The sequence below is a fragment of the Neodiprion virginianus genome, chromosome 2 (genome assembly GCF_021901495.1).
Source record: "Neodiprion virginianus isolate iyNeoVirg1 chromosome 2, iyNeoVirg1.1, whole genome shotgun sequence".
In the NCBI taxonomy this organism is placed as follows: domain Eukaryota; kingdom Metazoa; phylum Arthropoda; class Insecta; order Hymenoptera; family Diprionidae; genus Neodiprion; species Neodiprion virginianus.
In genome coordinates, this window is record NC_060878.1 from 40,159,718 (window position 1) to 40,182,692 (window position 22,975).

At 43.3% G+C, this 22,975-nt stretch overlaps 1 protein-coding gene across 2 annotated transcripts; it reads left to right on the top strand.

Annotated features, from left to right (window-relative positions):
* The first annotated feature begins 2,882 nt into the window (after nucleotides 1-2,882).
* Nucleotides 2,883-22,535, top strand: LOC124297584 (atrial natriuretic peptide-converting enzyme). Of its 2 annotated transcripts, none has more exons than XM_046748769.1 (14): nucleotides 2,883-3,102; nucleotides 4,282-4,576; nucleotides 4,801-5,251; nucleotides 12,778-12,961; nucleotides 15,263-15,476; nucleotides 16,453-16,824; nucleotides 17,229-17,461; nucleotides 17,897-18,103; nucleotides 18,207-18,420; nucleotides 18,949-19,094; nucleotides 19,209-19,380; nucleotides 19,604-19,857; nucleotides 20,951-21,069; nucleotides 21,205-22,535. In XM_046748769.1, exons 3-14 carry the CDS (start codon nucleotides 5,204-5,206, stop codon nucleotides 21,376-21,378), a joined length of 2,337 nt encoding a protein of 778 aa, XP_046604725.1. In that variant the 5' UTR covers nucleotides 2,883-3,102; nucleotides 4,282-4,576; nucleotides 4,801-5,203; the 3' UTR covers nucleotides 21,379-22,535. The 2 variants fall into 2 exon arrangements, with proteins under 2 accessions (XP_046604725.1, XP_046604724.1); XM_046748768.1 differs by having other exon boundaries at nucleotides 3,027-3,238.
* Nucleotides 22,536-22,975: the final 440 nt, after the last annotated feature.

Here is a 22,975-nt window from a genome sequence, read left to right on the forward strand (position 1 = left end):
AAATCATTACTATAACATGATATTTAGATTATTGTCAAGCTTTGTTATTTAGCAATTCACTGTTTTAATTGCACTACCCAATTGTTATTTAGTAAAGCGTTTCTAGACGATGTATAAAAATCGGTGTAAATGTCTGGAAATGCGAACGACACACGCGTCGTGAAAGTTTTCTCGAAACATATTACATCAAGCGTTTTGTCCCCGTACGCAACGGTAAATTCTTTAAATGTCATTTGAAACTGGTGAACGCTTGACGGACCTAATTATCGTTACCGCGGTCCACGTTTCGTCCGAAACCGTTATAACGCAGCTTTCTCACACTTTGAAAGACGAATTAACGCAGTTATTGTACTTAGCGATAGCCACTGCACTTAGTCACTGACCTACCCAATGGAAGACGAAACTATTTTCAATAACAAAAGAAGGAGGTCATCGTACTCCGCGATGATGGGGCCCCACTTTTTGGGCCTCAGACTTTCTGCCGAGTGCTCGTATACCAGGAAGCGGGACCGTACGTACCGAGAACGGAGAGTTTCTTACCGATTTTCGGTCCACCTTATTTTCCCACCGAGATAATTCGCTTCGCAAAACGTTTCGTTCTCGAATCGACACGCTTTTAACAGTATAAACTGCACAGTTGAGCGACAATAAAGCCCCGGAAATTATGCTCCTGTTTTACCAGTGGCACCTATGCTCCGGTCATGTCAAACCGGTATATTTCTCCTGCTGAGATTCGAGCGATTATAGAACCTAGACTAGATCACGAGACCTTCACCTTTGCATGTCTCCCTGCAAACTTTCTGAGCATTATGTTATAACTTATAGACTTTATACGTGTACGGCGACGACTGCTAAGGTCACTCGTTAAATTCACGCCATTTAATTCGCCGACGGGCATTTCTGACCGTTGTACAGAAGCCGTTGTGCACACTCAATGAACGCTAACGGAGTGCTGTATTGTTATTCTCTTCAATTACGATCGTGTGATAGAGACCTTCCGCTCAAATCGCTAAAAGTCTTTTGTCTCACGTTACTTTTACGAAAGTGAAAAATATTGCAGGAAAAGTCGAGTACGCTTTGGAGTTGAAATTTGGAATGAATAAATCCAGCTACTGTAAACTAAAATTGCTTTTCTATTTGAGTCACTTTAAAGGTCACTCGATCAGTTCTCTGAAATTGATATGACGTAAAAGGTCTACCTACAGCGTTAGAAATAGTGTCCACGTTATAATGTAACAATTCCGGAAAAATTGTAAATAACCGGATGGATCGGAAAAAACTATCGCAAGCATAAATATTATGATATTACATAATTTTCATGATTAAATCAGTTTTATATTATTATATCGGTGATTTATAGTAATAAGTTGACGTACAACGTAATATCTCTTATTTGTTAGTCACTTTGTTCCCGCTGTGTATAAGTTCGTCGTTGATTATTCCTGTACACGAAGGTTCGGCCGTACTCGATGTAGTGATTGCAGGGTATCTTTGATTGCCTGTATATTCATCTTTACTTTCATTTCAAGAGAGTCCATTGTGTAGAAGCCGGTTAATTGGATACCGTAAAAATTGATCCCGCAGTGCGGAGGGAAAGTGACTTGCAGTGAATGATTATATACCTATGTTCCGACTCATCGATCGGTACCATGCTAAAGCAGATTGTTTTTGAAATAGACTCCGATTGTAGACGTCGGCTCCGGATTCGTATCGAAATTCTTTAATAATTTTTTTTTATTACTCTTAATATTACACTACGTGATATCGTTCATCGGACAGCTGTTAATACCGCAAAACTTTACTTCTTCCTGGAGATATTCGTAACAGGTATTGCAATCTTGACGAACGGATGAAGGCACGACATGGAATTTATATCGCCCCAGAAATTTTATTTTCAATGCCGGGCTACACGGAGATAAAAATGTGACGTCATTCGGGCGCTGCAAAGAGAAACGGAAGAACAAAATTTATAATACACATGTTTTTTTTTGCCACATACCGGCAGTGAGTCAAAGAATTAATTGAGAAAATTACTCTTGTTTCTTAAAATCGTTATTTCTTCCGAATTAGATATGACCGTGGATTGATTGGAAAGTATAGCGTTTTAAAATACTGAAGTATTTACTCTAGAACGCGCTTTGTTCGATTCGATCCCTTCTTTGCAATTTGCAACCAGATATTCGGTATTACAAACTCTTTAGTTCTACCAAAAATTCATCGTATGACTTTTGTTTATCTCATTATTGCACTGCACGTTAACAAACTGTACTGTTCGAAAGAGGAGCCTGAAAATTCATACACATTGGAAAGAAGCGTTATGAATAGTTTCAAAGTTACAACAACACAAAGAACGAAGTAAGTTTCGTTTATCGGATGCTCGGGTGATCCATCGAATATTTTGCTGAGTGTATAATTGAATAATAACGGATCGAATTCAGTTATTTACGGTATACAAGTTATATTGCTGCGTCACCCGACGAACACTCCTCGTCACGGTCCGGTTGCATCGCTCCGATGCCGAAGAATGTGGATGCAGCACCCTGTCGATAGTGTCGAAATTTACTCACGAGAATCCATTCGGCATTCCCACGAATTTATATAATAAGTTCTCGTCTTATTCTATAGGAGGATTTGGAATTTACATGGAATCTGGCAATTCCTGACGAAATAGCAAAATATTACCAGTGCTGCTCATGTCGTCGATACATTGGAGAACAGTGTCCGTGGTACGCAGCTTCAGGGCACTGCCTAAACCGATGCCGGTTGATCCGAGAAAGACAGCATCGACCCACATCCAGAGTAGACAAGCGGAGAGTTGTTTTGGACAGAAGAGCAGAGCTCATGGCTCGGTCAGTTGGTTGTGAGACGCGAGTTTGGCAGGTCGGGTAAGCGTTACTCTCGAGGACGATAAAAGCAGGATCGTAAAGGAGGAAGAAACGCACGCGGTCACCTCCAAGTCCTTTGAGTCTCTTTACATTCCGTTCACCGTGTCGCCCACGAGTGCAGTGCAGAGGTGCCCTGTTGCCATTATATCTACTTCTATTCCGTCCACCGTTACGACGGCTGCGTTTGTCCGCAAGTTCTACTCGGATTATTTATAACGTAAGTAAATGTAGGCATTCGTGTCTCCGGCAGGAGGCTGAGAGGCTGGTAGGTACGTAAAAAATTCAGAACGGTCTAATGCGGATCGGCCACTCGAACGAGCCAAAGTGAACGGATCGCCGTACGCTTGCTGCAGGTGAGTGCTAATTATTTGTTCACTTTAATTCCCTGAGGCGGCACCTGCCGAGATGTAATCGAGACAAGAAATCTCATCGTTCCTCGATCCGAGTTCAGTTGTAATTGTTACGTGAATCGTGAATTCGATAAACCCAAAAAGTCTATCACGGTTCACGGTACATCGTTACGATGGTTACACTGCGCTCTACGTTTTAGATTCACGGCATACAGCCAAGCCTCCTTGTTACGCAATTTTTTTCACATTCAAAACTGTGTTCGACTTGTAACGAAAAATCAGTGAAGACTCTATAACCATCGGGACAAAAGGTAACCTGCCTCATTGATCAGTGGTTCTTACAAGCGATTCGAGAGCTTCTAGAACTCTTGGAAACATTTCCGATAACCTTTTATCTTAAACTAATTTCAAAGTTCGGCTGACAATTATCCGTTGGTCTTGAGTTCATACTGACCGAAATCCTATCTTACCGAACTCGACTTCTAGGTACTGAAAACAACAAACACGGAGTACTAACGATTAAACAACTCGAGTAGGGTTACTATCTCAGGAACCTCTTGTTGTTTACTCGTTCCATAATACACTTGACTCTCTAAGGTATTGCTGAGAGGAGGAAGGTGTCCTCGACTCGTATAAAATACCAAGAAATTCCATCCTACCGCGCGGAATAGCATTATCAAAAATGTGCAGACACATTCACGCAAAGCGATCACGACGCATTGTGAAATATCAATCGATCGAATTTGGCAACTATAACAGGAATTATTGTCCTGTTTATACCGGCATACATCTTAACGTTTGATCTAAAGCTGTAACGAGTATCAGGATTGTCAACAGCTCGTACATATCCATACCCACTTTCACCGCGACTTGAAAGCGATTGGCGACCAATCGTCGATCTATCGTAACAATCTTTGAGGCAGGGTTAAGATACAAAGATTTTTAATTACCCGCCTCAATTGCACGCGGAGACATAAGCTGTTCGCCGTACTGTCCGGTAGTACGACGCTCCTTATGTTCACCGTAGTCGACGCTCTCTTCGACAGGAGCCGAGCACGCGCCTGCGGAACGCTAAACAAGGAACCGGTAAGACGTGAAAGTGCATCACGTCCACAGCAGCACACGTCGTGAAGCCGAGCAGAGGTACGGACGTGTTCCAAGACACCTGGACACGTGAGAAATTCACTGTCGCCTCCCGGTCGAGATCCTTGGAAGTCAGGACTTCCTCAGCTTTGGTCCGACGAAGCGTGTGGTCGACTGGCCGACTCCGGCTGGACACGACTACTTGAACTCAGTTAACCTGCCGCTCGACTGGACACCTGCCACCCTCTTCGATTAAAGGTACGATTATGGAACTGATCCTGAAAATATCCCTCGTGAATCACCTTGTGAATTCTATCGCATTATTAGTGTGGCAGTTATAGGGATGAATCGATATTACAGAGTTCGTGGTTAAAGTCATGAGCCAAGTTCCAAGTCGTCGTTGTCAGGAAATCGTATTCGAAAATACTGTTCATCTCCGGAAGCTTTTTGCGTGATATAGAATCTGCGCATTTCTGTTCCAGGTCAATCGAGCAACGCTTTGCTACGGTGGAAATCAAGAGGTAAGAAAGGAAGACGCGCTCTGTAACGGATTAGCGTCGGGCGCGAGGCTTCTGGTGCTACCGTGGTTTCTTGTGCGTCTACGTCGACAGACTTGGAGAGTAACCGTTGATCGAAAGATGACACTCGGCGGAGGTGAGCCTGCCGCTAGTCAGTGACCGAGTGAAGACTTCACTAACGATATAAGTGACCGAGTGCAGACTGGCGAGTGCATAGTCGTGCACACTTAGCGATGTGTTTCTTGATGCGATTTCCCACCGCGTTAAGTTATTTGTAGTGTCCTGCCGCAAGTGCAAACTGTTTTCTGTGCGTCGTTGTTTCGCACGGAGTGCTCCTGTTCGCCGAGTGGGACTGAGGTGAATTAAGATGACTGTAGCTGTGGAGCACAAGCGGAAAAGCTCGTGGGATTCGAAGGTAAGTCGAATTGCATTTGACTCTGTTTGGAAGAACTCCATTTTTCATGTGAAGGAGTGCAGCTTGCATCGATAAGCTGCAAGAACGGTGGAGTAGAAAGGGTTGAAATATTTTCTTAGCCAGCCGCACCTTAGCTCGAGAAGTCCTGTTGCTTTTGGAATTTGCATACAATTGAACCATCGTTCGGATGCACCAGACGTTCATAATTATATTACTTACCGTGCGGTGATGCGCGTTACATGGCAATTCGCGAAAAAAACGAACCACTTACTTATTCTGTATCATTTGTCTTTTGTGAAGAAGAATCTTCATCCATTAAGAAAAAATCGTACTTGAGATCTAAAACTTTAAACAAACAGTGGTTTTACTCTACGTATTACAAATTGTCTACCACGTTTCTTTTGATATTCTCACTCCTGTGGTCAGTGAAAGCTATTTCGCGAATACAGAGTTTACGTGACCCAAACTACCACGACACGTTTGTTAATTTTCTCAGAAGACAGGTGGGTACAGAGAACTACGGGACTCAGATTTTCCGCCGAGTGAATTTCGCTCGTTTAAAAACTCGCCTCACGCCTAATGGTTTTTTTTTCATAATCGACGTTATTATTGTCGGCAATTTGTTTTTTCAGTCCTGCATGACGCTCGCGGAAGGCTTCGTAAACTTTCTATACAGATAATTGAATCCCGAGATTTTACCTAGCTGATATTATAATTTCCCCTCATTATCTCTCATTTGTATTACGGTCATTGAGTAGCTGTGAAATGCCCGTATGTCTTGGGAAAGAGATAAAAATCTTGATCGCTGTTTAAATGCTATCGTTTTAAAGTCAAATTCGGGTACCTATCGCGAATCGGGGTAAGCCGATGAAAAGTCACTGACTTCTTGTGCCCAGCTGTGACGTTCGTGTTTCACAGCAGTTTTATCACACGTTGTACATGCGCTAAAAGAATATTCAAATTTAAAATCCGAATATACTGATTGCTCGGAGAGTATAAAAACTGTTAGAGCTGTATAACATCACCTGCGACTCTTCCAAAAGTAATTATCTACATTTATTTTTCAATTTTATGTACGCTATATCCCAGCATGAAACAGCTGCATGACAGCTGTTCATAAGCTGAATACTGTTATCGAGTAGGTAGGTAGGTGACTAATTTTGGCTCTTGTAGCAATATAACATTTGTTTTACCAACTCTCGTTTCAAAGCGTCGAGTGTGAGTTAACTTTGACAAACGAGTCAAATTACACATCATTTTTTAAGCCCACGATAAAAAATAATCTAAATGAGCCATGGCTTACAGGCTTTCGTTTCCGTTTCGACGGACATTTACGTTGAGATGAATTTCTCAGAAAAGTCGACAAGATTCCGAACTTTTGAATTGGACTCTTGACCTTATTAACAGAGAAGATGTTAAGACTACCATAGACTTAAAAAATAACCGTATCGTGACTATATGATTTATATTTTCCGAAGTTGAGTCACGCCGGTAACACAGATGAAAATACTCAGTCACTTGACAATGTCCGTGTGTAACTGAATGCAATAAAACTGATTAAAAATTCACCGTGACGCGGAAACGGTGATTGACATCACTGAGATCTGCACAATCGAACGGTCGCCATTCGGTTCCGGCCTCGCCTTGGCGATTATACCTCTGAAAGCTGCCTCCATGGTGCTTTGCTCAGGGACAATGCGACCTTGTTCTTCGACGACCTCGCAAGCTCGAATACGTACGCACGTACTCTGCAGTGGGTCACCCACAACGCGGTTTTGCGCTGCGGAGCCGCGATTATCGCCTCGGGGTTGAACAGCCTCGCTGACATCTGCTCAGAGGCTTGTTTTGTGATACCGTTAACTTCCTCGACGCCGCCCAGTCATTCGTGTGGCAGTTTCGAGCCGGGACACGCCGTGAACCCGATATCCTCTGGGCGCTGCCCCAATATCTAGATCCTAGACTCTAGCTGACGACGACGGAGTCTAGAAGCTATCGCTCGACTCGATCCAGATCAACGACTCACAATCGAGTCACTACCCTGAATTACGCGCGTTTTTCCATCGCCCTATGAAATGGCGTGGCATCTCAAGACAAGCTATCTGCGAACATGAAGTTACACACCTACGACTGAATAAAAATCGTCGTTTTTTTTTGCATGACCCGCACGACGCGAGCACTATAACTGGATCCAGGGTTGAAATACGGTGTTAAAAGACCTTACGCAACTTTTGGGCAACGCAGAGCGAGAGCCTTACGACATTACGTATAATGCGATTCTTGACACGGAATAGCGCGCATCGATTTGCAAGTACGGCGATTGAATTCATCCTCGAGATGTAATTTGCTTGATTATTATGCTCGTCTGGAAGGCAGTGGTGCGACCGCTAGTGCGTGAGCTGTGACCAGTCGTCATCACTGATGGCCAGTGAGTCGTGATCTGGAATCGCAGCAGAAAGAAATCCGTGAGGAAATTATCACGTCCGGCGTATCGCCACACGTCTCCCTCATCTCATCGCACTCCCACGATCCTTGCAAGTAATCTTATCGTCTCATTCCTGTCCTCCTATTTCCATCCTGGTTAACGCTACTCGCTTTTTGCCGACTCTGCTAATTCTATTCCCTGCCATTCCGAATTTACGCACCTTTCGTCTACCCCTGCTCTTTACCAGCTCTTGATCAGTCCTATTCCAATGTTCGTATGATCAACTTCAACTCTAACTTCCAAGTGCAACCTCAGTTCCAGTCTAAATAATCATATCACTTATTCCCAATCCAAATCACCTAGTTACGCAATTACACATTTCTCAGCTCTAATACAGCCTTTAGAGAACCAGAAGGTACCCCTTCTTCGTCTCATTATCACTCCTTCCATCGTTTCCGGATTGCGAACAGCGACGAGACCGAACCCGAATCACCCAAATAACATCTTGGATGGGTATAGAGGTGATTCGATAACCGCTCGTCGAATCAAACCTCCTCAGGCCCGTAACAAAATAATGATTATTACCATTTCGACACAGATTACCGACCTAATAAGTAAGAACTTCGGTACTTCTAACTTGGAATATTGCTTATCTCAGAGACACTGTTATTACCCGGTATTGCACATCTACCCGATCATTTGACTTGATGGGTAATCAAGAAAGCTTGAAATTACCTAGAAAAGCCTTTAAGAAATCCGGTGAATTTAGATTTCCACTTTCACATCCGTCTTGCTTAGTCTTTAGTGTACTTTTAATCTTCTGGTTTCTTACACTGTGCTGTATAAGACGATTGGTTAATATTCTTCGCTGCTTTATAGTATACGTACGATTTCGAGTGGCGCTGAAAATTTTCATTTCAGGCGGAAGTTTGTACCGGCGTTTCTTGTTTTTGGGGGGGAGGTACCTGGTACAACATAGACTCGAGAATATCGTACCCAGCTGGTTGATTCTTTCGTAGCTTTTTACCCTCTTATCTGGCGTTGCTGTGTAGGTTGACATTGAATTTTACTTTCGAATCCTCATCCAGCCTTGAACGTTCACATTCACCTCCAGACAAGTGAATTGTTCCTTAGTTAGTCGTGTACACTTACGTCAAATCAAACGTATAACATACCTACCGCATTTCGGGCACTTGGGTTTTTGTTGGTTTATCTACGAAGATGAAAAAAAAAAAATGAAAAACAATCCTTATTCCATATTTCCTCGGTCCGCATGGTTGTGTAATTACTGATGATGTATTCTTGACGTGTGAAAACACGAAGAGGAGAAGAATGAACGATAAATTTTCGGAAAATATGTACACATCAAGTTAGTAAGACATATCTAACATTGTATAACATTAAACAAATTAAACAAGCAATATTGTACGTAGACGTGCAAGGACCTGATGAAAAGAAGAGACGCGTCCTTCTTGCACGGAGTTGTCGCATCGCTTGACCTTTTTGCGTGGTTGCGTAACCGGAGAGAACTTTTATCTCCGCGGTTGGCTGGATAGATATCGAATGACAAGCGGCACCTAGAAGCGTATAAAATGTGTACGTGTTACCCTAGATTCTCCGCATGCAAGTGCACAAAGAGATCCATGATGCAGCAGCAGCTGTTGGACGCCGCGCGAAGTCGCTCCAGAATCTTCAACCTAGGCTTGGGAGTGTGCCGGAGGCTTAGAAATTTCCTAACAATGCCGAGCCGCCGACACCATTGTCTGGAATTCAAGCAAAACCCATCTCGCGGTATCAGCACCGATACTTTCAGCAATAATTCCCCGACTGATTCTACAACAGCACGCGCATATATTTCTCCGCTCCCAAATTATGGCTTTACGCGGTCACCGTATAAGTCACGTACTTCTGCGGGAAACTTTCAGCGCAGATACGGTTTAGAAATCGCGCAAACAGACGTGGTAAAGCGGAGAGCTGGGCGTATGCCGTTAAAAAAAGTTTCAGGTAAAATGTTTATTGTAATAGTCGTCGGGCAATCGCGCCCGCAGCAAGAGGCATTGTTCAAAACCGGTCGTATATTTATTTGAGAAATCTCACTGCTCGGTATTACAATAATATATCGCTGGCACGCGATGATCCCACTCCAACGCAAAAACATGTGCTCGCACTCCTCCACGGGCAGCCTCTTACTTTGAATTACATTTATATTCGGGCTGATTTTCTCATGGATTAAAGATGTAACCGACCTTACGCAACGTTAGTTAATACCAATTATTCCCGAGTCTACTTCGCCCGAAGTAGGTATAACTACGTAATCTCGATTCTTCGCCACTCGACATCTCCCGCAGGATCCATTGTTCCTGCACATCTCCGTGATTCCCGACAGAGCGTCTAGACGCGGCGCAAAAAATTATCCCAAATAAGAAATCACGAGGCAAGCTTCTGTTCTTCGGTTTTCTCACTTTTACCGATCAATCTCGATCCTCCGAGTCAGTCACGTCACGATCACTTACCGAATCGATATGTATCCTCGTGGAATGTCGCCTCTGAAATCATGTCGAGCGATTCTCACAGTCAGCTACGACCCTTTAACTCTCGCATACTTCATTCGCATGCATATAAAGAGCACGCGTGGTTTCGTGCAATCGCTTTAAGATGTTCGCTGACTAATTAAATTTCGTCTGTTTTGCACGAGCATACGTAACCCGCAGTTTTTGAAGTATCTCGTAACAATCAAGAGCTCTCGGTGTCTCGAGCTTCCGCTTTTTTGCATGATTGTGTGCATAGTTACGGGATTTACTCGGTTTTTATCCCAGAAACCAAAGTTCCAGTTTGGTTCTGGTCGAATCGTAACACCGCGTAAAACCGTCTGCGATTAGCTTTGCAAGTTGAAGAGTCATGCTTTTCATGGCGGATCCGGAGCTACTCGATCTTTGAATGACTGTACACACGATAGTATAATTAAAAAATAAAAATCATGCTTGGCCCAGTTTTAAACCGTCTGTGTAATTGAGTGAAATTAAAGAATGACGAGATGAAATCAGAGCGTGTCATTTCTCCCGGAGACGTATTCCACTTACAATTAGAAGCCGACTGGAGAAAACAATCGCAGTTCGTGGATCGGGAAGCGAATGTATACCGATATTTTTTTAAATCAATTCCGGTTAGTGGGTGGAGGGAATGACGCAGAACCGGGTAGCCTGACGGCTAATTGACTGTATCTGCAATAATGTAATGCAGCTTTGGCTCGTTTTTCTCGTCGTTAAAGCCTGCGCTTGAGGCTTCGAAGCGCGCTATAGACCAGTTCTATTGTCGAGCAAAGCTGTTTGTGGGCATCGAAGCATTCAGCCGTTCCTAAGCACGCAGCTTGCAGGATACGCGTGTAATAATGCATGGAAAAACACCCCGAGCCCAGCCGAGATGACGTTTGATAGCGAACCCACTAAAATGTGAAACGACTCCCTGCGACCGTTACAAAGTTTAAATGGACGATGACACGAAATGATACGACCTCCTTAATTATACATAGTCTTGAACCCGCCGCACGTGGCCTTTGGCTGCACGATGCTTGTGTATACGGCAATTAACGCACGCACTAAAGAGGAGAGAAGGAAATAAAAAATGGTACGCCATTCAGACGACGGCGTAAAATTTGTTAGGAATAATTGCAATTTGTAAAAATTTCATAGAACTCATCGTCTTTTACTGCTGCCACAGATATTGGTACGCGTGTATCGCGTGCAACGAATATTAATTGTCGTACTACTGTTATTCCGCGGTGATCTAGATCCGCGAGATCTCTTTCGACCCAGTGATATTCGAGTTCCAAGAAGCGTTCGCAGCCTCCCGGAATTACTACGACGAGCAAAAGGTAGAACGGTTGGAAAAAGTCGATTGCCGATGGTCGAAATTGAGGAGGAGTAGAATACACCCGCATGGAGCTAGAGATATTCATCCACCCACTCTCCGAGGCCATTGCTGCAGAGTTTCGCTTGAGCAACTCGATGCTGCTAAAAGACTCGAGCGTAGATCTTGCAATAAGAAAGCACTCTGCATCTACGGACCAAGCGTGTGCCAGTCGTAACATTTCATCGCTTTAGGGCGTGGGGCTTTTTCCTCCGAGGAATCGATGTGCTTTTTGCTGACCCGGCGAAGAATGCTTCTAAAGTTACAGGCGTGTCGATGATACCGCGTAGTCTCTCGGATCGTGGAATGTTGGAAAAAGGCGAAAATACTCGGCCTTTTTCCACCATCAACTTCCACTACCAACTTAATCGTGGGATTCCTTGCTCAAGGATTCGTTCGAACTCGAATGCCTTTTTCAACCAGGTTTCGCAACATTCGATCGCCACATTTGGTTCATTGTCAGTCGTACGTAAATATCAGCCGGCTCAACGAATCCTTTCACTCGCTGTGCACCTGTAGTAAAAAATATAATAATCGTCGATTTCACGCCGTCGGACCGTCGGTAATAAATGAATTGTGGTTGTAGAAAATACCTCGAGTCGCTCGCGTTGAGACACGGGAAAATTTAATGGCAAAGATGTACAAGTTGAGTTGCATCAGTGAGAGAGTAGAGTTTTTTCAACAGTAACGCCTACGTGGTTAGATGTAATATACCTACCTAACTACCTAGAGAAACTTCTATACCGCAGAGGAAAGTTTAACGCCGTTACGAGAAAACCTATATATACGTACAAAAAAGGTATTGAATCCGTAACACCGCTACTTTACTTGGTGTTTAGAATTTATTTGCGGATATCTCGCGTCCTGTGTATACATAGCCTTTCATTTTTGCATCAGTTACAATAGCATAAAATATTGTAGAAAGTTTTTCTTTCTTGGTTCTCTATAATTTTTTTTTTCGAGTTTTTTTTATTTTTTATTTTTGTGCAAAATACTAGGGCACGAAATTCCGAATCAGAGGTAACGGAGTGCTCAAAAACTTTGCCGAACACTACTATAAGAAATTAAGATACGACGATCAATATCATTTATTGCAATTACAAATCTAAAAGGCATTTTGAGAAAAAAACAAAAAAAAGCAAAAAAAAACAACGGGGTACCTAGACGTTTGTCAAATTATTACTTATTTTTTTTTCAGATCTCAGTGAGCACGGTGAGCACGCGTCGATTCAGTCGAGCTGGAACACCAAGCTCGATCTTGTCGTCCGACAGCGACATCAGATTTACGAGGAAACTCGGCGGTCAGTATCGTTGCGGATGCTGCGTCCTTGCTGCCTTTTTGCTATTCCTGCTATTCGCCGGTGTTGCGATTTACCTTGGATGTGAGTACGAGGTACCTTAGGCATACCAAAACGAAGTAGGCTGAAAGTAGTTCGATTAGAAGTGCAACCTCTCACCGACTTAATGTAGCCGCGATCTTAATTGCGGCTGAGGGAAAACTGACTTGGAGCGAAACCGCGATTCTCCGATGTCCCGGTTGGAAATAATGCTTTTTTATTTATTTATTTTTTTTTTTCTGTAATTTTATTGTTTCTTTATGTTCCTCCACTTTTCACGCCGTTATCACGCGGGCGAACGAATCGGTGTTGAATCAAAGAGAAAGAGGGGTAGGAAGGGAGGGAGAGCTATAACGGACCGCACACCGAGAGAAATAGTTTCTAATTTATAGGGTATCAATTAGTTTCTATTCACAGAGGAATTCACGGTGCTAAAACACTCCGTTAAAGTGCAACACGATACCGCGCATCTTACATTTACATACATACAATCACACGTAATATGTAAGGCAAAGTCAGACATACACATAAAGACTATCGCACTCGCTTTAGAATCGTGTCTAACGGTACCCGTTTACCTTTCTAACTGCATGTCAATACGAACTCTATTATCCTTAATTGATTCACTCACGTGATTATTCAGCGATACGCGGGGATTATGCTGTTTTGCGATATATTCCCAAATTGCCTCGTGAATTAACTGCGGTTTTACGTCACGCGTTCGCGGATTTATGCAGGAAATACGTTTCTGATCAAGATGCGTTATCGTACCGGTATCTGGCAATCGCGCTAGCGAATGAATTCTACCGTTTCTCTTAAGATTAACGGAAGTTTGCGAAAAATAATAAACGAAAAAAAGTTAATAGCATTCGTATGAAAGTAATATCAGAAGACTCCGCGATATTACCTGTGACTAGAGTTCAATCTCAATTAAACGTTACTGGTACGTCAGGGTATACAGTTAGATTTGAAACGATTTTCACGGCTGAAACCGCATTAGTATGAATTTATCTAATATTATTTCGCAAGTGCAGGCGAGATGTTTTAGCCGATTTTTGTCCGCGGTCTCCCTTATACATATATACTCGCTACATGTACATAGGTACCAGCAAAATTGAATTATTACATCAGACAACAAAACGGTATTCGAGTTTCTCAAATGAGTTGTTACCGCACATTTACCGAGGCGGGTTACCGTTTTCGTGCGGAGACCGCGAGGTTCGTTCAACCATCGGACGTAAGCCACGAGCGACTCGGCAAGTCTCGAATATAATTATTTCCGCGCATGGTCGCAGGAAATGAGCGTATGGCATGCTTTTTCAATTCAACGACTACTCTTAGAGATAATACGAAAAGCCCAGAGCACCGGAAGCGCCCATTCAGCCGCTGTGCCACGCTCCAAACGGCTTAACGGGTTGACCGATTTACCGATTTACCGATTCCCGCCTCGACGCCGATCATGTAGCGGCTCTCGTCCCCGCCAATGACGTGCTTCGTACCCGGAGGCGGCTGACCGAGGGAGAAGCGTCCTTGTCCAAGCCTCGGCGGTGACCTCACTGACCCACAACGTGCTGTAAATTTATGCCTGTGGCATCGTGATGTTTTTTTGGATCTGTTTTTACTTCATTTTTTTATTTTTCTTTTATTGTCCGACGATGCCGTGTCTCAGTGGTTTGTAGGCATGAAGGACGTTGGTATCAAATTTACAAAAATCAGCTTCAAAGCAGAGAAAACTGTACTTCAGTAGGTACAAGCGAAAGCACGGTGTAAATTCGGGTTATCCATTGAAAGTACGGTAGCTGCATCGCGTGGAGTTCGTAAAGTGAGGGACTTTTGACCACGGGTGGTTGGATCAACCGGTTTTCACACTGCAAAGCCTTGAAAAATTTCATAAAATTATCACTGTCAGAAGTTGTGCCATCTTTGAATTCAGTCGTAGACTAGGTGACCACTTTTTACAATTCTGTTGAGGTCGTCCGAAGTTTTCTGACGTCGCTTGCGAAGTTGCGATTGAACAGTAAGGTGTACACTTTGATCACGGAATGGGCAACCCGTCAGAACTTTGTGTCAATAACTGCATAGAATGATGAATCGTTGAGCGATTGAATGATTTGAAACTGCATGAGGAACTTCGAGCGAATTCGAAAGACCTTTCACCAAGTTGCATTATACGCGCTTTCAAGAGTGTTTAACGCTTCGATTGGCACAATCGTGTTTATAGAGTGTGAAGCGATCAAGGATGGTGATTATTCGCTATACTGGTTGCTGTTTTTTCTCCCGTTTTATTTTTAATCATTCTTTACGGAATGATGTCGAGCATAAAATTGAGGTTTACTTTACTTTCAGACACATTTCTCAGCGCGGAACCGCCCGGAGACCAGGTATTTTTGGCCACGTTCCGTGTCGTCGACGGTGATGTTTTTGTCAGCGATTTAGCGGACCCGTCCACAGAGGCCTTCCGTATTCGATCGAGAGAGTACAGAGACCGGTTGAATCTCGTGTTTAGAAGAAGCACTCTGAGGCTCTACTTCTTGGCCACCGAGATTCTCGCCCTAGACGGGTGAGTCTATGAAATTATAAGAATCCTCGTGCCGTTTTTTTCTTTTCTTTTTTTATTTCTCAACGTTTATTCGCGGCTTCAATATCCATGAATCCTCATTTCGCAAGTCTAAATTGCCCGTTTAGACTGCAGGATACCTACAATAAAAAACGGTCAACAGAGTCACCTTTCACCTCATCTGACGTTTACCTAATTGATTGTTGATGTTGAACGATTCTTTCTTTCTTTATTTCTTTCTTCTTTGTTCTGCATTTTGATGGATGCATCCTGTCGAATACTCGACTCATCCTGTATTTCGTGCACAACTACTTTCTTTGTGTCTTGTTCGGTATTTAACAAACTCTTTCTCTCGCATGACGAAGCGTAAGGCACCGTTACGCGCTATCATCATGAGTCACTTACTTGTCGCGAGGAAAAAATTTGAGCCGGAATATGTTGAACGAAAAAAAAAGATCTCCTTTTTCTTTCTCCCTCGTTGAACGCACGATTTAAAAACAGACTTTCCTCCAAAACTTTCTCGTTATTTAACACATCGTTCAATCCACTCAACCACCGATAAAACATCCATAGTGGATTGCTCGATTACGACACTTATATAGCTTACCTCAATATTGATATTCCATTTGCATAAATTCGGTAATAACAATTTGGCTAATTCAATCTCATGGGACAAATCCCGAGCAATACGGAGACGCTTGAGTTCAACCATTCAATTCGCGAATAATTCCGTCAGGTTCTCTCTCATCGAGTGCCGCTTTCCTATAATGCATGCGTGGTGAAATTACACCGCTATAGTTGAGGCACGATGCAGATAAGAGAAACTGCCGGGGTGTGTCATAGACTCTTTTATGGAGCATCTTTGCCGCTCAGCTGGCCGATCCCATCTTCGCCGCTTACCGCACAAGCTGCCGTGCGAAGAATTATCCGGATTAAAAGCGGAGAACGGCAACGTAGAACGATTCTCTTTTGGTTCCAGTGTCGACGGCCGTGACCTAGTGGTACACTTCGACGTAAGATTCGATCCTCGGTACCGTACAATAACTGCCGCTGATGTGGCCGAGGTTCTTGCGCAAGAGATATCCCCCGGGTCGCCCAAGTACCTAGGAAACTTAACGGTCGATCCGAAGAGTGTCGAGGTGCAGGAAAGTCGAGAGGCTCTCACTGCTCAGGTCGTTCTACAAACTACCGCCTCCACACTTCCGCCGACAACCACACCTCCGCCCCCGAGAAGATGTTCCAAGCTTGGTCTCGGATACTGCAAACATCTGCCCTACAACGTCACTTCCTATCCCAACGTCCTGGGGCATCGGTCTCTTCAGGATGTTCAAAACGACGTTATCGCTTTCAGGTGAGAATTGGAAAATCGCTTGAGGAAAGGAGAGCACATCGTATTACGATGTTGACAATTCATTTTGATGCTTGGAACAAAAATTGTGGATCACAGTAGAGGTTGACGGTAGTGACGTGAATTCTTCATATCTGTAAGAGTTCTGAATTTTTGTTGAAAGGAACTGTGGTGAGCCTTGCATGAGAATCAAGATATCTTGTGCAACCAGTGAATTTTGATTTAAATGCGACCCAGCCTTAAATTCCATCCCGAGTCGATATAACTGTAATACTTGCTCGATAGTCACCTTGTGTCACCTTGTCACCTGTAGAGCGAGGACGCGTTGTGAATTTAGATGCTCATTCATCATGTAAATGCGTTTGTTTTACTAATGTACATACAAGTTGTAACGCTCTTCCATACAGAGAGCTCGTCGACGCTGAATGTTACCGTCTGGCCTACGACTTCGTCTGCCAAGTATTACAGCCGGCATGTTTGCCGGGTCCGCATGAAGACAGACTCCATCTACCTTGCCGGAGTTTTTGTCGAGAGTTTTGGAATGGTTGCGGAAATCGTCTGCCGGACAGAATTCGCGACGCTTTGGACTGCTCCAATTTCCCCGAGTACGCTGGTCCGGGAAGCTGCAGACCAAAACCGGGTAAGAATTCGGTTTGGAATTTGTATAAGAATCCGTGGAGACAGTAAATTCCTTTTCTCTTCCAAGGTAAATATTTCCCCGTAGGTATGGGCAAATTCCTTTTCTCGAATGAAAATAAAAATTCCACCGACGCTTGTATGACCGTGAGTCGTAAAAACCTGCCGGGGGTTATCATTCTGATGAGGTGAAAGAAAGGTCAATGAACAGGACAGCGACCCCGGCAGGGAAAGTCGATCTCCATCCAGATATACAAGTCTTACACATAAACTGGACCAGTTATAAAAAAATTTTTCTTTTTGCATCTCCAAAAGTGCTTTCGTTGATGTCTGAAACGGCATTTTATTATTTCGCTTTCGTCAAACTTGAATGATACAGCTTATACAACACGTTTCACGGAACACGAAACACGTTTTAATGCTTCTTATTCTTTTATAGGCTGTGTTCAGGATCTTCAGGCCAAAGCACTGTCACCTCGAGTATGCGACGGCATTATCGATTGCCCTGATCTTTCCGACGAAAAAGGTTGCTCATACTGTCAAGAGAACAGCCTCCATTGTGGAATTGGAAGAGTTTGCATACCTCGGAGCAAAAGATGCGACGGAAAAATCGACTGTCCTAACGGAAGCGACGAAAAAGACTGTCGTAAGTAAAAAAAAAGGAATCTTTTACGAATGATCGTAACTGTGCAGGATACTTTGTCAGTCCGTTTTAAGTGACAACGCTTCTGTCCTTTTCTTCAACGCAGTTACTCTGGCCCCGAATTTGAGTTCGTTGAGATTAATGCCCGCGGATACCCCGCATTATGCCCAGTACAATCGAGAGGGTTACGTGATATTCAACGAGAAGGGTAGCATTGGAAAGCTCTGTACCGAAAACCTGAATTCAACTCTCCCGGCGCCGGAGATGGAGACGGTGCTCCAAACAGCGGCGAGCTCTCTCTGTACCTTGTTGAGCTACACGTGAGTTTTCTACTCCTTATACCTATCTGACATCTTATTTGTATTCATCTCCTGTCACGATCTGCAATTCAGCGAACGAATGCCGAGGACACTGCAGCATTTCTCTTGCCTTGCCATGTTCTTAGGATAAACGTATCATCAACCTTTCGAATACCATCCGTGATACATTGCTCGGGTCCTTCTCGCAGAAAGTCACACTGCTTGGACTCTTTATAGACCTACAATGTACTGTAGCCAACAGTGTCGCATTTGCGGATGTACAAAGGTCACGGAGTTTGAGAGTCGGCCAAATTACGACGAGAAGAAAGTAGCCTGATGCAGTGGGGTGGATTTCTTTTCCAATGATGCTCGAAAAAGGATAACTGAACTACAGATCAATTTTAAAGTAGAGAAGGGTGAAGTTTTTGTCTCAGACCACATGCGACTACGATTTCTTGAAATACTTCGACTCTGATACCGGTCCCATATCCTCTGTCGAATGTTGACATCACCTTCAAAAATGATCTAAACATCCTGTTTAATCGGCAGGGGGGTCGAGTCTGTAGAAGTGAAGATAGACGAAGAGGACGACGTGGCCTACGTGCACATGGAGGACCCCTCAGCGTCGGAAATCACGTTCGTCCGTGCTCCGTGCCCCAGCAAAGAGGTCATGTACGTGCGATGTTCGGAGCTGGGTAAGCTGCTGGAGAAGACGAGACTCTCGAGTTTCTGGAATTACCGGTCCCATTTCATTACCGTCAATTTTCATCGTCAGCTTACACTCGGACATTTAACATCCGTTCTTTCAGAGTGCGGGATTCAGGCCCTCCGTGGCAAGGGCAGAGTTCAGAGTCTGGGCAAAATGGCAGCCCCCGGTGACTGGCCCTGGCACGTGGCGCTTTTCAAGCAGAAGGTTCACGTCTGCGACGCGACCCTCGTCTCGTCCAGTTGGCTCCTCACAACCGGTACATGTTTCCAAGGGTACGTGACTGTGTTTGTCAGCGATATACCTGATTTACAACATCAGGACGAGCACGTTACAGGCTTACATATAATTATCCCGAGCTGTTGATCACAGCCGCCACGGCCATTCGTCGCTCTTCAACGACTTTTGTCTGTTTTATTACTTTCACGAAATTTTTTCCACCGCCAATTATGGCGACCTTGAAGTTCTTTTGTGCAATTTCGGATAATCATCTCTCAGGCAACCGAAGGCTGAATGGGTCGCCCGACTTGGTACCGTCAGACTCTCGAGCTCATCGCCGTGGCAACAGGAGCGCCGAATCGTGGGGATGGTCAAGTCGCCGGTTGAAGGAAGCGGCATTGTCCTCTTGAAGCTGGACCAGCATGTGGCTGCCTTTTCAGACTTTGTCAGACCGGTTTGTCTGCCCTCGAACGAGGACCCTCTCCCGCCTGCCGGTAACTCCTCGTGCAACACCCTCGGCTGGGCGAGAAACCGTAAGAATTTAAAAATCTGCAGCATATTTCTCGACGATCGGTACACTTTAAGAGATACGGACAAAAAAGATCCTGATAATCGCTTGGAAAATTGAATAAAAAAAAGTTGAACTTCACATGAAAAATAAGAGAGGAAAAAGAAATCGATGACTGACGAAACACCTCGAATCGTCCGCGAGCCGCGTTCGGCTTACCGAGACTTATTGGTACATACATTTCGTAATATTTTGCTCTACCTGTTATACCAAACCTGGTTAAATATTTATCTCCATACGTGTCGCGCTTTCAAAAGCCTCCTAATTATATTCTGGTTACAACACCGTAGCTGAGAAGCGAAGAAAAAAAAACATAGACATGCACATGTAACATATAACCGTACATAATAACGGGTACAAAAACAACAGCACTGAAAATAATTCAATCGATCCATTGTATCGGGTTCGTAGATAATTAATAAACTGTGAGGTGAACAAACTTGCAAAGGAATTTCAATGGGAGAAATTCTAGGGAGGAGAAATGTATTTTTATTTATTTATTTATTTTTTTTCCAATATCTTGTTTGCCTATCGGCACCCGGTAATCTTCCGTTACGAATTAGCTTGACCCTACGGTGATAATGAACCGCTAATGGTATAAAAAGACGTTATTCGTCCTAGATAACGTTCGTGTAAATACCTATGTATATAGTTAAATCGATTCCTCAATTTCTTGTCCGTATAACGCACGCACACATGTCCATACACGCGTGAGATTTCTTTGAATAATCTCGACCAGCCAACTCCGCCACAGTACTTATACCTACCCAGTATCCTCGGCTTGTTTAGCGAAGCATAATTAAGCCGCGTGTGAAATTCAATCTTTGCGTAAACAACGCAACGCCTCGCATCGCCTCTTATGTCAACCAGTTTCAGCCACTCAGCGTGCTGCATCCGCAAATACCATACCATAATGCAGGTATAATTTTCACCAGAGTCATATGCGTCATTCTCATGTCGTGTTGAAGAGGAGACCTGAGAAACGGCATGAGGAACTTATATCGCTGCGGTAACATTCGACTCGATCCAATTTCAACAAATCCTCCTTTTATCAACAGGTGACCTTTTGCAGAGGGTGCAGCTCCAACACAGCGCCATGCCACGATGTGAAAATATCAGCATAGTTTCGATGAACACCGTATGCACCGAGGCAGCCTATTCCAACGACGATTGCAACGTGAGTGTGAATTACAGCAATAGTACGAAATGCACGCGGGAACTGAACAAAAGTTTCAACGTTCGAGTTGGAATTGCAGATGCGACGAGTGAATTACTGCCGAGAATTCATTGAACGTTTTACTTCGACTTGCAGGAAGAAGAGGTGGCCGGAAGTCCGATGCTCTGTCTCCTTGGCGACGCTCGAAGATGGGCTCTGGCAGGTGTTGGAAGCTGGAGAATAGCGTGCTCTAAGGCTGGAGTCGAACGGCCGAGACTCTACGATCAGATCTCGTCCAACGTGGCGTGGATCAGATCGACGATAAGCTGAATTTACCGATTCGCGCTGACGATCGGTGATTATGCTTGTGTATTTATAAATAATTGTATTTTTCGTAGGATCCTACGTCTCGACGCTACCGGTTGATCGCAGCAGCTTACCGAAGCAGCGCCTCAAACATTATTAGGATCTTCGTGCGTTATTATTAATATTATTACTGTTATTATTATCATTAGACTTTTTTCTCAATTTCTACACGAAGTTGCGTAACTTTGATTAGAAATTATATCCTCTGACCCTTTGAAATAACGACCGGTCTAAGCTGCTGCTGAAATCAACATTGTTGTAGAGTAACAAAATGTGATAAAATCATAGATCTGCATTGTCACGTCTGAAAAAGAAATTTGTTTACTTTCTTATATATTTGAAAATATTCGCCTACATATTTGAGACGTGGCGCTGTTCAAAATGTAACTTGACCTTCTTTAATCGTGTACAGTTTTGATAAAATTGTAAATACTATTATTATATTAATCCTTATTCTATTCACATTTTATATTTAATGTTACCTCTTATCGTACAACTAGCCATATCTATATCCGGTACGTCTGAGTACAGTTTAGTATCAGATGGATCTACGTCTGGCGGACTTTGGATCACGGCTATGTAGGTATCGGAACATGTATAACGTGTACAATGCACTGTCGCCTATCGACGTGTCGTCTAATCTATATAGCAATTAGGAGTGACAATATTATCGTGAATTAAATTAGAAAGTAGATTTTATGCTCTAGTATGTCGGCCTGAATTCTTCGCATGGATCGCCTTTCGGCCTAGATTGCAAATCCCCGTTTATTATTTCACACTACTACGCTCGCCCCGTATTTTCTAATGCTCTGCATTATCTTTGCTCTTTCGGGAAAGCCAAATAATTTAAACGATAACGATTCACGAGAATAAAACTTGAGACATTTCATCTGAGGAAAAATGATTCCATATTCCTCGACCCACAGTGCTTTGACCTTCAGATTTTTATTGACAAAAAAGTTCACAGCCGTTAATATTTTCATTACGTATACTCATTGTAATCGTAAGGCTTTCGCCTCATGTTTAATTGTAAAATGTGTTGTATAAGGTACAATTACCACTTATAATGACCGTATTTATTTTGTTACCCATTCTAAAGAATAAAATTCTTATTTTAGTTACCTTTTCTTTTCAACATTTCATAAAAATGAAACTTACTACATCGGTAAAAACATTGCAAATACCAAATGGCGGCAACACACACAAAAAAAAATAAAACTAATCAAAAACTTTTTTGTTCTTAGTACAAAATTTGAGCCCAAATCCTTCGCAAGGACAAAGCTCCTGTGTGAACTCTCGAATGTTTATTATCCATTCTACGATCTGACTTGCTTAAACACAAAATTATCTACTTAAGTTCACGCTTATCAGGTTCCAGTGTTTTGTAAATATCTACAGTGTAGCCCGTTACAAGATAAGAGATTCAACGAAATCGAGTCGCTTCTGTTTGATAACCAAAGTCTTTCACATTTGAGGCAACGAACTCGGACGATTACGGCTCGGTGCTTCTGCATGCGTTATCTTACACCGTAGCAATAATAGCTTTGCTCTGAGCATTCTC

Bases quoted from the DNA above. Each gene is read 5' to 3' on its own strand.
- LOC124297584 (XM_046748769.1), top strand. From the start codon at position 5,204: ATGACTGTAGCTGTGGAGCACAAGCGGAAAAGCTCGTGGGATTCGAAG. The intron at 18,104-18,206 runs GTAAGTAAAAAA...TCTTCAACGCAG, and splicing joins AAGCGACGAAAAAGACTGTC to TTACTCTGGCCCCGAATTTG. The intron at 19,858-20,950 runs GTAAGAATTTAA...TTTTATCAACAG, and splicing joins CCTCGGCTGGGCGAGAAACC to GTGACCTTTTGCAGAGGGTG.